The sequence below is a fragment of the Eleginops maclovinus genome, chromosome 6 (assembly GCF_036324505.1).
Source record: "Eleginops maclovinus isolate JMC-PN-2008 ecotype Puerto Natales chromosome 6, JC_Emac_rtc_rv5, whole genome shotgun sequence".
In the NCBI taxonomy this organism is placed as follows: Eukaryota; Metazoa; Chordata; class Actinopteri; order Perciformes; family Eleginopidae; genus Eleginops; species Eleginops maclovinus.
The window spans coordinates 21,279,793-21,293,396 of NC_086354.1; the positions used below are offsets into that span (position 1 = coordinate 21,279,793).

The following is a 13,604-nucleotide window of genomic DNA, read 5'->3' on the forward strand; positions in this document are numbered from 1 at the left end:
CTATATTAGCATGGACCAACCCAACATAAGCTATTAAAAGCTTAAGCTGGTTATCAGTTCCCATCCAATGGAAATACACAACAACTACAAAGAGAATAAACATGAAGCAACAACAAGTTAGGAAAGAATCATTCATTTCTGACATCAAAACATGACATTGAGCTACCACCGATGTTTAAAGCAGGGACTCCGTTATGACCGTCTTGTAAATATTTGAATGTTTTTTTGAACTTCATCTCATCGAGTCTGATTTAGTGATAAAAATAAACATGTTCTGTTTTTCTGTAGTAATCATAAAAACGTTATTGTGATCAACCAGACAAAAGAAGGCCGACTCACCATGCATTTATTGGGTTTCTCTCCAGAGTGGACCCTCATGTGGATAAGCAGCTTGTAGCGAGCGTTGAAGGGTTTGTTGCGTCGCACGCAGCCGGCCCAGAAACAGGAAAACTCTTCTCCTTTGCGTTGGTCGATGTGCACCTTCTCGATGTGCCTCACCAGCTCTTCCTGGCTGCAGTAGGTGGCGTTGCAGTCGATCCAGTGACACGGCTGGTCCTGCTGGTCCACTGCAGGGTCCTGGCCTCCGGGTCCGTTAAGCCTCGGGATATGAAGTAGGGTGCCTTCCTGACCTTTGAAGGTCTGGCCCACATGGAACAGCTCCCCCTGCTGGTTTTTGTTTTGAAACTGTTCCCTCTTACACGGCGAGAAATCATCTGCAGGCTCTTGCTTTATTGGGAGATACTCTTCCTGTATCTTTTGCTGGAGATGAGGAGTCTTGTTGCCACCAGGTACATCAGAAAGAGGCAAGGAAGAGGAGAAAAATAAAGATGACGAGGAGAAGGAAGAGGGAAGAGAGGAGGGTGGAGAGCCAAAAGGAGGCAATGTGGTACAGCTAGTGAGCATGTAGGATAACGGGAGGGAGGGCTGGGGGTAACAACTGAACCTCTGGGTGTTGTTTTTAGGATCTGTGTGCCCCGGGGTTGCAAAGTCCTCCATTGTCTTTTCTATGTGGGAGGTGAGGTCGCGGCCCAGCGAGGACAGGGAAGTCCTCGGAAGACAGCACATACCAAGACCACCTGACTGTATAGAGGACTGACAGAAGCCACCAGAAGACAGCGGCGCCTGAGGGTCCTCTGCATCCTCAAACACACTCCCGAAACCAGGAAGAGTCAGCTGGACGTCTGGAGGCCCGAGGTCAGGGGGCCACATCCTGGCCCCCCGCTGGCAGACTTCCACCAAGAGATCCTTTCAGTTAAATAGCTGCTGCTGATTCTGCTGGAGACACTTCAGGCATCCATCGGAGGTAAAACGGTCAACAGCATCTTCTTACTCTTAAATGTGATCAAATTACGTTCACTTTCTGCTGCCGGCATCTTCTTATTTGAAACCCAGCATGTGTAATCTTCTGTCATTTGTTCCAAACTGCTGCCTGGTCAGTCATCTCTCGTGCTGCACTGCAGGAGACAGAAACCAAACCCAAATGAGTCATCTCAAAAGAGTAAAGAAATATGAAAACAAAACACTCTCTGTGACGTATCTCAACAGAGATTTGAGAAACAGCGGGTGAAGAAGAAACGGGATCCTTCACTATGAACCAATGCAAAAATGTAAAGCTAGTGTTCTGTATTAAAAGCAAGTGTGTAAAGAAAAAGTAAATAAGGGCAGCTCATTTATATACAGCTTAGTGCTGTGGTTCCAAACATAGGGATAAAGATACATTGAGAAATCCATGATTAAAAGAGGAAAAAACAAAGAGTTTTTTTTTAAACAAATCTGTATTTTCTGGACCTTCTCTTAATATTTCTCTTCCTGGTGGATAAAATATAAACACTTATGATGTTATGCAAGTTCCTCATACGTTTTGCACATAAAACATATATTAAACTACTCAATTATTATACCCCAATACCCCATTAAAGATCAAAATAACATGAATTCATCAGTAATAGTCTACAATACAACAGTAGTTATGGGTAAAAAGTGAGTTACTTATATTTCCTTAGGTAAGTAATGGCAGTAAATGTAAATGGATGTTGCAAATATCTGAGTCAGACTTGAAACACAGAAGTTGTCACACTGCAAACATTTTCCAGCCATGGGCAACACTGCATTCAATAATTCACAACAAATGGACCAAGTCGCCTGGCAGAGACGGCCCCAGATGAAGTGAAACTAAAACAAACAGCGTGCCCGACCTCCTTGTCAGCAGGATTCAATCAAACGGCTCAGAGTGCGACGCTGCAGCGACTCGGGGAATATTTGGTTTCCTTTGAGCCGCTGTTACAGTCGGGGCTGATTCATTACTGCATTAGGGCCACCCCTGCAGCAAACAACCAGTCGTTGTGTGGCAGCAGATTGCCTGGAACCTGGTCCAGATGCTTCTAACGGAGGACGAGTAATGGGCCACATCTCAGGATGGTGGGGCTGGAAAATAGTGGGGCACACAGAAGTGCCACTGCCTCTGTCACACACAGAAGCTCCACTGTGCTATAGTCGTTGAATGTTTATTAGAAAACTTTTACACTGCCAGGTATTGATGATCTACTACAGGACCCCCGCGGTGTGTAGTTAGTCATCAGAAACGTTCAATGGGACGGTTATTTCACGAGATATAAACGGACACAGCGAGGACGATGAGTAACTTCACGTTTGTAGTTATATTAGCTGACGAAAGAGTCACTAAGTGTAGGTTCATGCCTGTAGTTTCCTGGTATAGTCTGGGTTAAAGTTTTATGATTCTTCCCGTAAATCGCTGGAGTTCCCCCCCCCCCCTATACACACACACACACACACACACACACACACACACACACACACACACACACACCAGAGTGATGTTGCAGAGCAGTCATGGGAACTGTGGTTGAATCTTAATTAGAGAGGTTGCGATGTGTCTGTATGTCAACAAGTTGAACTGGATACTAATTCCTTTGAGCAGAAGGGGTTTGGTATGTTTGAAATATCCTAATTGCCACCTAGTGCTTGTTAGCTTTGAGAGCTAAAACCAATTTAAGAGCTTTGAGGGCAAACTGTGGGATATGAGATGTATAGAAAAACATTAGATTAACCAAAATCAAACAATACATCTGAAAAAACAATCTATTTACTTATCGAACTGTTGAATTATGTCAGATTTAATGATAACGTGAGTGCTGGTTTGATGCTAAAAAAAGTACCAGAGTGAATTCCAGAAGCAAATATAGCAAAATGGGAATTTTATTTTAGCAGTGTCTGTTCTCAAACGACTATGGTGCTCATCCAGAAAGAAGAGCCAGACAGTAAAACTAAGAAAAGTGTCCCACAAAGCCTCAACTGAGCCAGCAAACTTTATAAAATAGCAGGCTCATCTCATGTGGTGTCCTTTAAAGACTCACTTGCTGAGGTTAGCTAAACACAGCTGTGGCGTTTCAGGACAAGCAAATGTGTACTTGTCTCAACAATAAGCACTTTAGGTTCTTGAATTACAAACCCTTTTTTGTGCTTTTTGGTTCAAGTGAAACAGGGGAAAAGGATCCTTATTGAGATGACTGATGTGAACTCACAGGGTAATCAAAATCCAGTTTCCTCATCCTGTCCTTCCTCAATAATCCTTGTGTCGTTACAGAGGTGTCGGGAGGATTGGCGGCTTCAGACTGAGATCTGTTGCTGAAGTTGCTTCGGAATTGGCACTTATGAATGTTACTAATACATATCAAATTCATTTACACAGTGAAATCTGATGATTGTTTTGTAAAGACTCTGTTTGAGCAAAAAACACAGAGTTCATCAGGTGCATGTGAACATTATTATCTAGGAAAATCTGAATTTTCTATTTATACATTTAGTTTGTTTCCCTCTCCTTAAATCTAAAAACGTTTAATGGTTGAAAACATTGAACAATATTGTCAGTCGGACCAAAAGCAGCCTGTCACTACTGCTAACCTCTGCTTTTACATTACATTTACTTTGTTTTGTTTTGTGACAAAGACCCTTTTCACAAGTCATTTGAAATGTCGTTCAGAATAATAAATATCCCAAAATAAGATATTTTTTTATTAAATTATTTTTTTGTTTTCAAAATCTATGGAAGAGCAACATATAAATCTATAAAAGAGCAATTATTGAAAAGGTTTCATGGTAATGTTGTGGTATTCTTTCTGCTACATGTACAGCATGAGATCAGTTGGTTTTTATGGTTGTACTCGTATTGTTTGGCCATATCCTTTGAGCAATGACTTAGTGTCACACATGACTTCCAATAAACGATCACAGAGACATATGGGATCAGCATCATGTGTTTCCATGTACTGATTTGCAATCCTGTCATTGCTTTTTATTGCATTCCTATATAAATCATATGATCTTTTATGCGTTTAAGAGGGAAAATAAGCGTAGTAAATCTTAGTTCTTGGATTTAAAGAAATACATAGGGACAGGTTTTGTGGTTGGACATGCCCACAGGTGCAGTATATTCCAGGTTAGGACAATATGTTTGCAGGAGAACAAACTCTCATAAATGTGCCTGGCTGACCATTAAAGAAAACATGTGAATTACGTAAGGCGTTTCACAACTGTCGCTCTTGTTTTTATAAGCGACAGGAGAGTCTGGTATCCCAGGGACGGAGAGAGTTGGCCGGAGAGTGAAGGCTTACACTTCAATAAATAATTTGTGCCTCAGGGTCTAAGTTTTTAATTCAGTGAAACCAATTTTGTGGGCTATTAATGTGCTTATAAATCACTTTACTTTCTGGTCATCAACATTTATTTATTCAGAGGAAATTGAGGGAGTTGCCTGCTTTACATTCTTACACTACACACATCCATCATATGGCAACATACAGAAGGACTTCAGTTTTCTACTGGCAGACACTGTGCAGGTGCAGATGAAAAGAGAGGGTTACTTTTGAGAGACAGGAAGGGGTTTCTTATTCATTTTCCACAGGCACAACACTTCAGGAAGCAAAGCTTGCAGATACAACCACTGCTTCCGCTGTAAAATCCAAACTCTATAAAAAAGCTCTCGATATCCTTAAATATTAAGCAACAGGGCTTTACTAACAGACCCTTTTTACATGCAGATACTCACAAAATGTTTCACTACGCATCTTGAGTCTCCAACGATCATTTGAACGCCAAAATAAAAATAAAAACAGTCGTACTCGTCTTGTTTGCACACCTGCGGGACATCAAAAGTTCATTTTCTCACTTGTTCAATGTCCCTTTCGTTATGTTTCTCAATTGGCAGAAAATCACTGCACATTTCACCGGCTCAGTTCAAAGTGTCGGAAGACTCAGGACAAATGACTTCACAAACAATATCACTCAAAAGGAAATTCAAAGTCAAGAAAGTAATGCAATACCAAAGATATTTCAGATCAAACACAATGCTGAGCTTGGAACACAGTTCTGCCTGCTGTGGGAGGAACAGCTGGATTTTATGTTCAAACTAGGGGGGTCAATTTAGGTCCGACTGTTAGAGGATATGCTGTGGAGTTTGTTCTCCTGAAAACATGCTGCACTTTGTAATTAATATGCATAGCAGCTGAGAATGTTCTGTTTTTGTTTTGTCTTCTTCCAGTATTATAACATTTCACAGCAAACCGAGCTGTCAAACAGCTTCAGCTGAGAAACTTAAACAAGAGGATCATGAGGTGAAGCCTCCTGAAACATTTATTTATCCTGAGGGGAGAGGCCCAACCTGGAGCTGCTGACCTGACACTGAGAGCTGCACAGAGACGCAGACTGTTGATTGGAGGTGATATATCTTCCTCCTCAAAAACTGAATTTTAACTGAGTATTAACTGTTGATAAGCCACACAATCCCTTTTGATAATTGTACCCTAATTGTCTAAGGTGTATGGGAGGCTATACGACACAAATTCTATGTTTTTTATCAGACGTCGACTGTACAAACATTTCTCCACTCAGAGCACAATCTGTCATCATGTCCATGCCAGCATCCCAGAACAGGAAAAATGAAAAACTGGGAAAACTGTAAAATTGTTCTAGCATCGCTTCAAACCCCACCCCAAGGAAAAATAGAGTATTGGTCTGTTCAGCAATTGGCCAACAAGAACATGCAAGCAAAAGGTAAGTGTGACAGAAGAGAAGACATTTTTGTTGTGCCTAAACTTATATAAACTCAATTCCACACTTTAAAAAAAAAAATCAATGGTGATTTGTATAAGTATTGCAAGGTCCAAGCAAACAATTTCATCCTGTTGAATTAAATGGGAGGCATTAAATCAAAAATGGATTTTTTTAGCTTTGCAAAGTACAAATCTGACCAGAACAAGGATAACATAGATTTTAGCATAAGACTGGATGACCTGTGAGGCTGACTTTAAAAAAAATAAAAGGTCTGCTGTGAACGGGAAGGCTGCAAAGACAATTTACTTCCCTTTGACCTTCAGTGCGGATAGGCAGTCAAACACACATGGACAGTAAGGTCCTGCTAATGTCCAGGTGTAGAGTCTAAAGACATTCAAGTCACTAATGATTGACACATGACTGAAAAGGTTGCCACATCGTTCCTGAACATGACGTCTCAGTGTGCCAGTCTGAATCCTGCAGCCAAGTCTACAGAAAAAAGGTGCTGATGATGATTTTTCCAGAAACTTCAAGACACAGCAAATAGAAATCTCTGCTCCGTTTAAAGAGAGTGATCAGAAGCTGCAGGAATACCGTGACAAACTCCAATGCCGATGCCAATGCCACTAAGTCATGTCTAAATGTTGAGGCTTTGCTCAAGGTCTTGGTGACAAAACCACTGATGCCTGTGGAAACAGAGCTTAAAAATGAAGTGAGGAATTTAAAATGTAAAGACCCAAACAGAGGAGGTGATTACTCTTCCATCCCCTGGTTATATCGATACTCCAGCTGGAAGAGGCAGAAATGATGCAGGACGGAAAAGCAGAATGGTATGCGTTTCTCTTAAAGCCACAAATCAAGATCCAATGAAGGTACATGGCAAAAAAAACGTGAACATTTAGCAGAACAACAGGACAAAGTCAACCGACGATCCAACTCTATAGAGGAAAACCTTCCTCCACAGATATGTACTATACTAAATCTCACATGCACGTATCAGGTTTGTCTCCCCAAAAAACTATCTTTTGATTTTCCTAGATTCCCCAAAAGGTTTCCAAGGATCGAGTAAGAGATCCATATCATACAGTATCCTTAACAGTGCGGTTGCTTTCCTCCAGATGTGTGCATGAGAATAAAGCACAAATCATCCACCAGATCTCACTTGAGAAGATGCAGTAGGGTGAGCCAACAGCTTGAGGATGGATAGTTATATAGGACTGATACTTAGGAATATTAAGGATATATGAACACCTTTCTCATCAGGCACAAATATTACATCTATCCATGTGAGATACTGTCTACCACACAGTGATATTATTTCATCCTAAGTTATATTTTAACATGACTGATTTCCCTTTTTAATAGCCTTCTTATTGATTGAGCATTGTTGGATACAGCCTGAGATATAAGATTTGTATTTCCAACAACGCAAACTTTAATTGTTGTTCTTATAAGGTTCAGAAACTAGTGCTGCAGCCTCTGTATTTCTGGTAATTCACATAATAAACTCACCGTATTTGTTGTTTCCCATAGTCTTGCATCAACATGCATGTAAATATATCTTTATACAGAAAACAGTGGATGTTTCAAATGTATTCTTAGACTATTAAACATTAAATTCCCTCATGAACATGGTAGCATTTATTTAAACGCAAGAGATAGCTAGATAGAATCGAATCGGAGGATGAAACCCTCTTTATTAGTCACATGCATGCACACAGCAGAGCACACACAGTGAAATTGGTCCTCTGCATTTAACCCATCCTAGTACTAGGAGCAGTGGGCAACTATTGTGCAGTGCCCGGGGAGCAATGGGGAGGGGGGATTGGATGTGTCCGGTGCCTTGCTCAAGGGCACCACAGCAGGGCCTAGGAGGTGAACTGGGACCTCTCCAAGTAGCAGTCCACTTTCCATATTCTTTCAAGTCTGTTCGGGGACTTGAACCAGCGACCCTACGATTCCCAGTCCAAGCCCCTACTTACTGAGCCACTTAAATGCAGTGATGTCCTAGCAGACCCAATAAGTGATTTATCCCCTGACTGACCTCAACTCATGTGCATGATCAGTGTGGTCAATCCTAAACTTCTCACAGTGTAAGCGTTGTTTATCAAATCTCCTCAGTTATTTTGATAAGTGTGATCATTTGTTTCATTGATATCAAACACACCCAATTCGATAACACCACGGGCTGTTTTGTTCTGTTGTTGCCAAAAATACATTCTTTGGCACTTTTCAGATTTTGAGAGGCAGTTTGGGTCAGAGTGAACTCAGTGGGAGCAGGTGAATAACACAGTCTCCTGTTGCACAAAATAAGAATGTGTTATTGGACGAGAACTCATGCATGTCATCTTAGCATGAGGCTTGAATTGCTGTTAACTTCACACACAGCGATCCTCCCGGGGCTCTTCTTCAAATTGAGTTTTTAGAAATGTGCAATGTACTACATCTCTGAACAGAAGAGCTTTCTCTCCTTGTTTATTTTTACTGGCTGTTCTTTCTAAAATTCTTCTTGTGTCTGTTTTTTCCATTCTTTTCACAGAGAGGGTAGAAACCTTTACTCAGATTCTGTACTTGAGTGGGGGGTTCCACACCTGAGTATTTCCCTGTAATGCTACTTCACACCTCTGCTAAGCTACAGTTTAGAGGGAACTGTTGCTGTTTTTAGATATCTATCACATTTTTGCTGATGAACACTAAACATACAAAACACAAGACAATAATGCGTTGTTCAAACGACTCAGCGAATATTAAGTGGTCAAAACTGACTTGGCATCAAACAACTGCAGCAGAAAAATGCAGCATACTCTTTAATGCATGATGTAATACTGCATTTTTACTCTCAATATTTCATAACTACTGATCCCCTGAAATTGCACTCATAGACACAATCCCTTGATATAGTTACCCATTGTAACGGTGGACCAAAACCATAATCATAACAACCAAAGCACAGCTATGATAACAGCTTTCTCCTCCCATTTCTGAAATCATAATCACAGCAACACAAGTCAGGCTTCTCCCCATTTACAGTCTTTCTGGTAAGCTAAGCTAACCAGCGGATGGCTTCATGGAATAAATCCTATCCTAACTTGTACTTCTCATTGTCAAATTTAAGGAAAGAAATCATGAGACTTAAGTACTAAACAACCATGCTGCAATTATCAATTATTTTAATTACCCATAACTGCCGATTGTTTCCTAGAATACCATGGTAATCATGTGTTCCATAAAATGTCCATCCCAGCCTCTCAAAGCCTAAGGCAAGGTTTTAAAATGTCAAAGGATTTTTATATTGTTGTATTGTTACTTTAGGTGAAGCCAAGGATCTCAAATCCGGTATGTAGTAAATATGAGTAAAATTACAGGAAATAACTAATGAGTTGTGGAAATGTGAACATGTTTAAGTGATTTTCTTAGATTGATGTTAACATCATGCTGTTTCAGCATCAGCTAAAGTGCTGTCTGCAATGAAAAATTCCATTTCCTTAACAAACAAGTGAGTTTAAGTCCCACAAACCAAAACCTCTGCCTCCGTCAGTGCTCACCTATCCCTTCGTGCTCTCCTCTTGGCACAGCTAAACATTTACAAGCAGGTGTGGATCTGTGAGAAACTCTGACTGAGCGCAGATGGCAGGAAATTCCAGTGAAATGACAGTGGATCGGTCCAAACCACAAGACAGTGTGAGCAGAGCCCGTGAACCAGATACAGCAGAAGCCTATGGACTGGACTTAAGAGTCCGAGGCCTGCCAGCTTCTTGAAATAGGAGCGGCTTCTCAAGACGTCTGCTAAAACTCTGCTATGATGGACTGAGTCTGGTGTGGTACTACTGACCAACTTCACTGTGTCTTTGAAAACACATTTTGGATGGTATCTGCTCTTTGAAACCTCGTAAAAATAGATGATGTTTTGCCTCTAGTGGGTTTTTATAGAAGTGTGTTTGGCGAAACTTCAATGTTTCTGTCAATAGATCAGGCAGGACTATGTGAAGCAGCACTTTCAAGGTCAGTATGAAGCACTGCTCCTTATTATAGCATAGGAGAATTCATTTTACTCATCAGGCGGACAGGAGTGTGGTTTTAAATGGAACAGCTAAGTGGCTCAAAGGCTGCAGTCAAAAGTGTGTTATCATCGTAATTTAAAAGGAATACCATTATTTGGATAATAAGTAAACCACTGTGAAATAATAAACACAATGAGAGGTTGCCAGGCCCCTTGCTTCCCTCTAAAGGTGAGTCGGTAGGTAAACTTCAAAGAACTGTCCAAAGAAGTAACAAAAGAGATCAAATCAGGCTACTAAAAGAGAAAGAAAACAGAGTCAGAAAACAAGCAAGCTGTGTATAATGTGTGTAACATGTTTAACTATCTTTTATTATCGTTGTTAGCTTGCTGATAAATGGAGCAGCATTTCCTTCTGTTTGAGAAACAGCCGAAGGTGAACGTATTTTATCACCATCTGATCCCGTTACAGAGGATGTAAAACTTATAAAGTAAGCTTATAAAGGTCTACAGAAAGTCATTTCCAGCTGCTTTTTTCCACAGTTTACACTGAAAAAGACATGTTAGAAAGCCATCTGAGCATCCTATCTGTCCTGAAGAAGGAGATGGGTTTGGCTTTACACATTTGTCTTATGTTCAGGGTGACTGAACTGAACACTAAAGTACTGTTAGGAGGAACAAATGATGTTGCAAGCACAAAATAACACTACAGCTGAGGGGATGCTCCACACCCACTGTACACACACACACCTCTTCACCCAACAAACAGCTCTGAAAATAACAAATAATACACAAATAATGTCAATGATGTATAATGTGGGATTATAATTCTTATTTGCAAATGTGAACAATTTATACAGATATAATAATTTACTTTTACAATGAACAATGCATTTGAATGGCCAAGGTTTTGAAGCATTGGGATCAGCCTTAATATGAGAACCTGGTTTGTATGCCAGACCACTACTAGCAGAAAACAATAGCCTAGCTTTCTAAAAAAAGACGGTGAAAGTTTTGGAGTCGTATTGCATTACATTTGGGATCGCAGGGGAAGGAATGAAGCTGAGAGAGTGCGGTGACGAGAAAAAAAGCAAACTCACTCAATTTGAATTAATACTGTAAAAATACACTTGTTCCAGGCCAACATATTTTCTGTCTGAGCATCGCTGTATAACTCACGTTTCAGTTTATATTCAACATTTCTCCCTGTGATTTTAGCTGGGCCTCTAGATCCTTTATAGTACACTTTTTTTGTACTAAAACTTTGAAATGTAAATTGGTATTTCCTCTGGGAGCGGATGAAACGCTCTACATCTGCTTTACAGTTTTTTCGAGGCGTCATCAATCTTGACAGATCCCTTTAATTTAACTGCTTTATTTGTTATGCTTGTATGTTAGCTTTATGTGGCTCCCAGTAATAATATTTAAACCTTATTGCAATTCCCCCCTCTACATGGTCTTCTCTTAAGTGCCCCAAAACTAACTAGTACAAAAAGAGTACATTATGTTGCTACTGGCTGCGACTACCTACTCTGCAACACATTCATTGTGTAAGACACTTCTGCCTTCCTGCATTATATTTTCCAATTTGCATGCTGTAATGTAGTTTTCTGCTGTTGCACTGATTTAATAGTACTTGCTGCAACTCCCACCTCCCACCAAAGACCTCATGGGATATAAATTAATTAGCCTTACTGCGTTATCCTTTATATATGTCTTGTGTAATCATCTACAAACTTGATACACCACAGCTTCATAAAGTAGAATGAATAGGTTGTCAAACTAATTTAGCCAGCAGAAGTAAATCTATCCTTGAAGCAATGCTAATCAATATTTTTCACATTAAAATTGCAATGACAACGTGTATTATACGCTTTCTGCTCAGCATCACACAGCTGACAGACACGGTTACTTCTGGGAGGTGAACATAAAGGAACATTAAGCAGCTAAAAGAGCCAGAGATTTCCCTCAGGAGTTGGTGGAATATAAACCAGAACTAAAAGGAAAATGACTTTTGGTTTCAGATGAATTCAGATGCCAGACACATGACTCCAAATACATGCTGATGTTGTTCAATATCTGCTGGATGTTCAAATAAACAACTGCCATATACACTTTACTCCGGCAGACATTTTGCCGAAGTGGCCGAAAAACAACTACTACTGCTTTGAAATGAAGTACAACAAATCTCAGAAGGCTGTAGCTGCAAGACTTTACAACAATATTCAACTCTTCTTCTATTTATTGGACTGAAATAACCATAACCTGACAAACCAATCAAGCAACTAGTTATCTGAAGATATACGAAATGAAATTGAATTCATTTTGATTTTAAAAGAGGTTGCAATCGTACTAATACATAGCATAAAACGGATGTGCCACACAGATTATAGCCATATCTGCTTGGGCTTTCAATGAACTCAAGTAGCTTTAAATGTATACATTAAGTTATATATAGACAGTGGTGGAATAAGTATTCAGATGCTCTACTTAACTAAAGGAAAGGAGTAATTCATATTTAAAGTATTTAATTTCACTCCTTTGTGATCTAAATAGCTAGTTCAATAGTTACATTTTAAGAGATGCATTTTCTGCCAAGTAGCTAAAGCTGTTAAATAATTTACCTGTGAATTGTAGGGGGGTAGAAGTACAACGTAGCACAACATTTAAATACACAAGTGAAGTACAAGTAGGCTACCTCAACATTTTACAGTACTTGAGTCAATGTACTTCCCACCTCTGTATATAGACTATTTACAGTGCCACTTTGGATGGAAACATACTACTTGGTACCCACGCAATACCGGAAGTGTACCATTTAAGGTATTGTGCTATATCCCACACAGGTGATTATCCTTTGAACACATACCTGTTCTCCTCAACTCCACGTTTATTTGCACCGTCTGTTTGGGTAGCTATGTTTGTCCAGTTGTAACTTATCATGATGCTTTCATGTTTAATAATCCTCTTAGAAAGAAGCTTGAAATCCGGAGAGGTACGTTTCCGTTACAATCGCCTCAGAAAACGCGAAGGGGAAAAAAACGTCTCGTGTGACAAGCTAGCAATTAGCCAATTTCCCCCGCAGAACCGCTCCATATTAAATGTGTTTTTGTTTTGTTACCAGAGGTCTGGTTTGTCACAATATCCAGCGGCTGGTGGGCTCCGAAGAGTTTAAAAAGTGGACTATTTTGTAGAATATAACACACCTCGTTCATGGTTACCGAAGTTGACGTTACTTTCAAACTACGTAAACGTGACAACAACAGTACTAAACTAACAGCCAATCAGAATGCAGCAGAGCAACGGACAATTACCTCTGAGCATGCGCAATGCTCTCTAGGGCATATCCATCGAGCACAGCCCGTTTAAAACACCATTAAAAAATCACTATTATCATGTTGATATAATATTATGAAAAATGTATCATGTTAATATTATCTTTCAAAATCACAAAAGTTAATGTAACCAATTAAACCTCGGTATACAGTTTCATCAATTAAATACAACAATACAGACACCTTATTGAACATTCTACATA

The 13,604-nt window shown here is 39.9% G+C and overlaps 1 protein-coding gene across 2 annotated transcripts in view; it reads right to left on the minus strand.

Moving 5' to 3' along the window:
- LOC134866476 (zinc finger protein GLIS1) overlaps window positions 1–13,604 on the minus strand; it is a 41,073-nt gene that overhangs the window by 24,081 nt on the left and 3,388 nt on the right. The window contains exon 2 of one of the 2 annotated variants that reach the window (XM_063886680.1): window positions 340–1,454. In XM_063886680.1, coding sequence (XP_063742750.1) covers window positions 340–1,209 — 870 coding nt within the window. In that variant the 5' untranslated portion in view covers window positions 1,210–1,454. The remainder of the gene's footprint in view (window positions 1–339; window positions 1,455–13,604) is intronic. The other variant, XM_063886681.1, reaches the window with a different exon arrangement.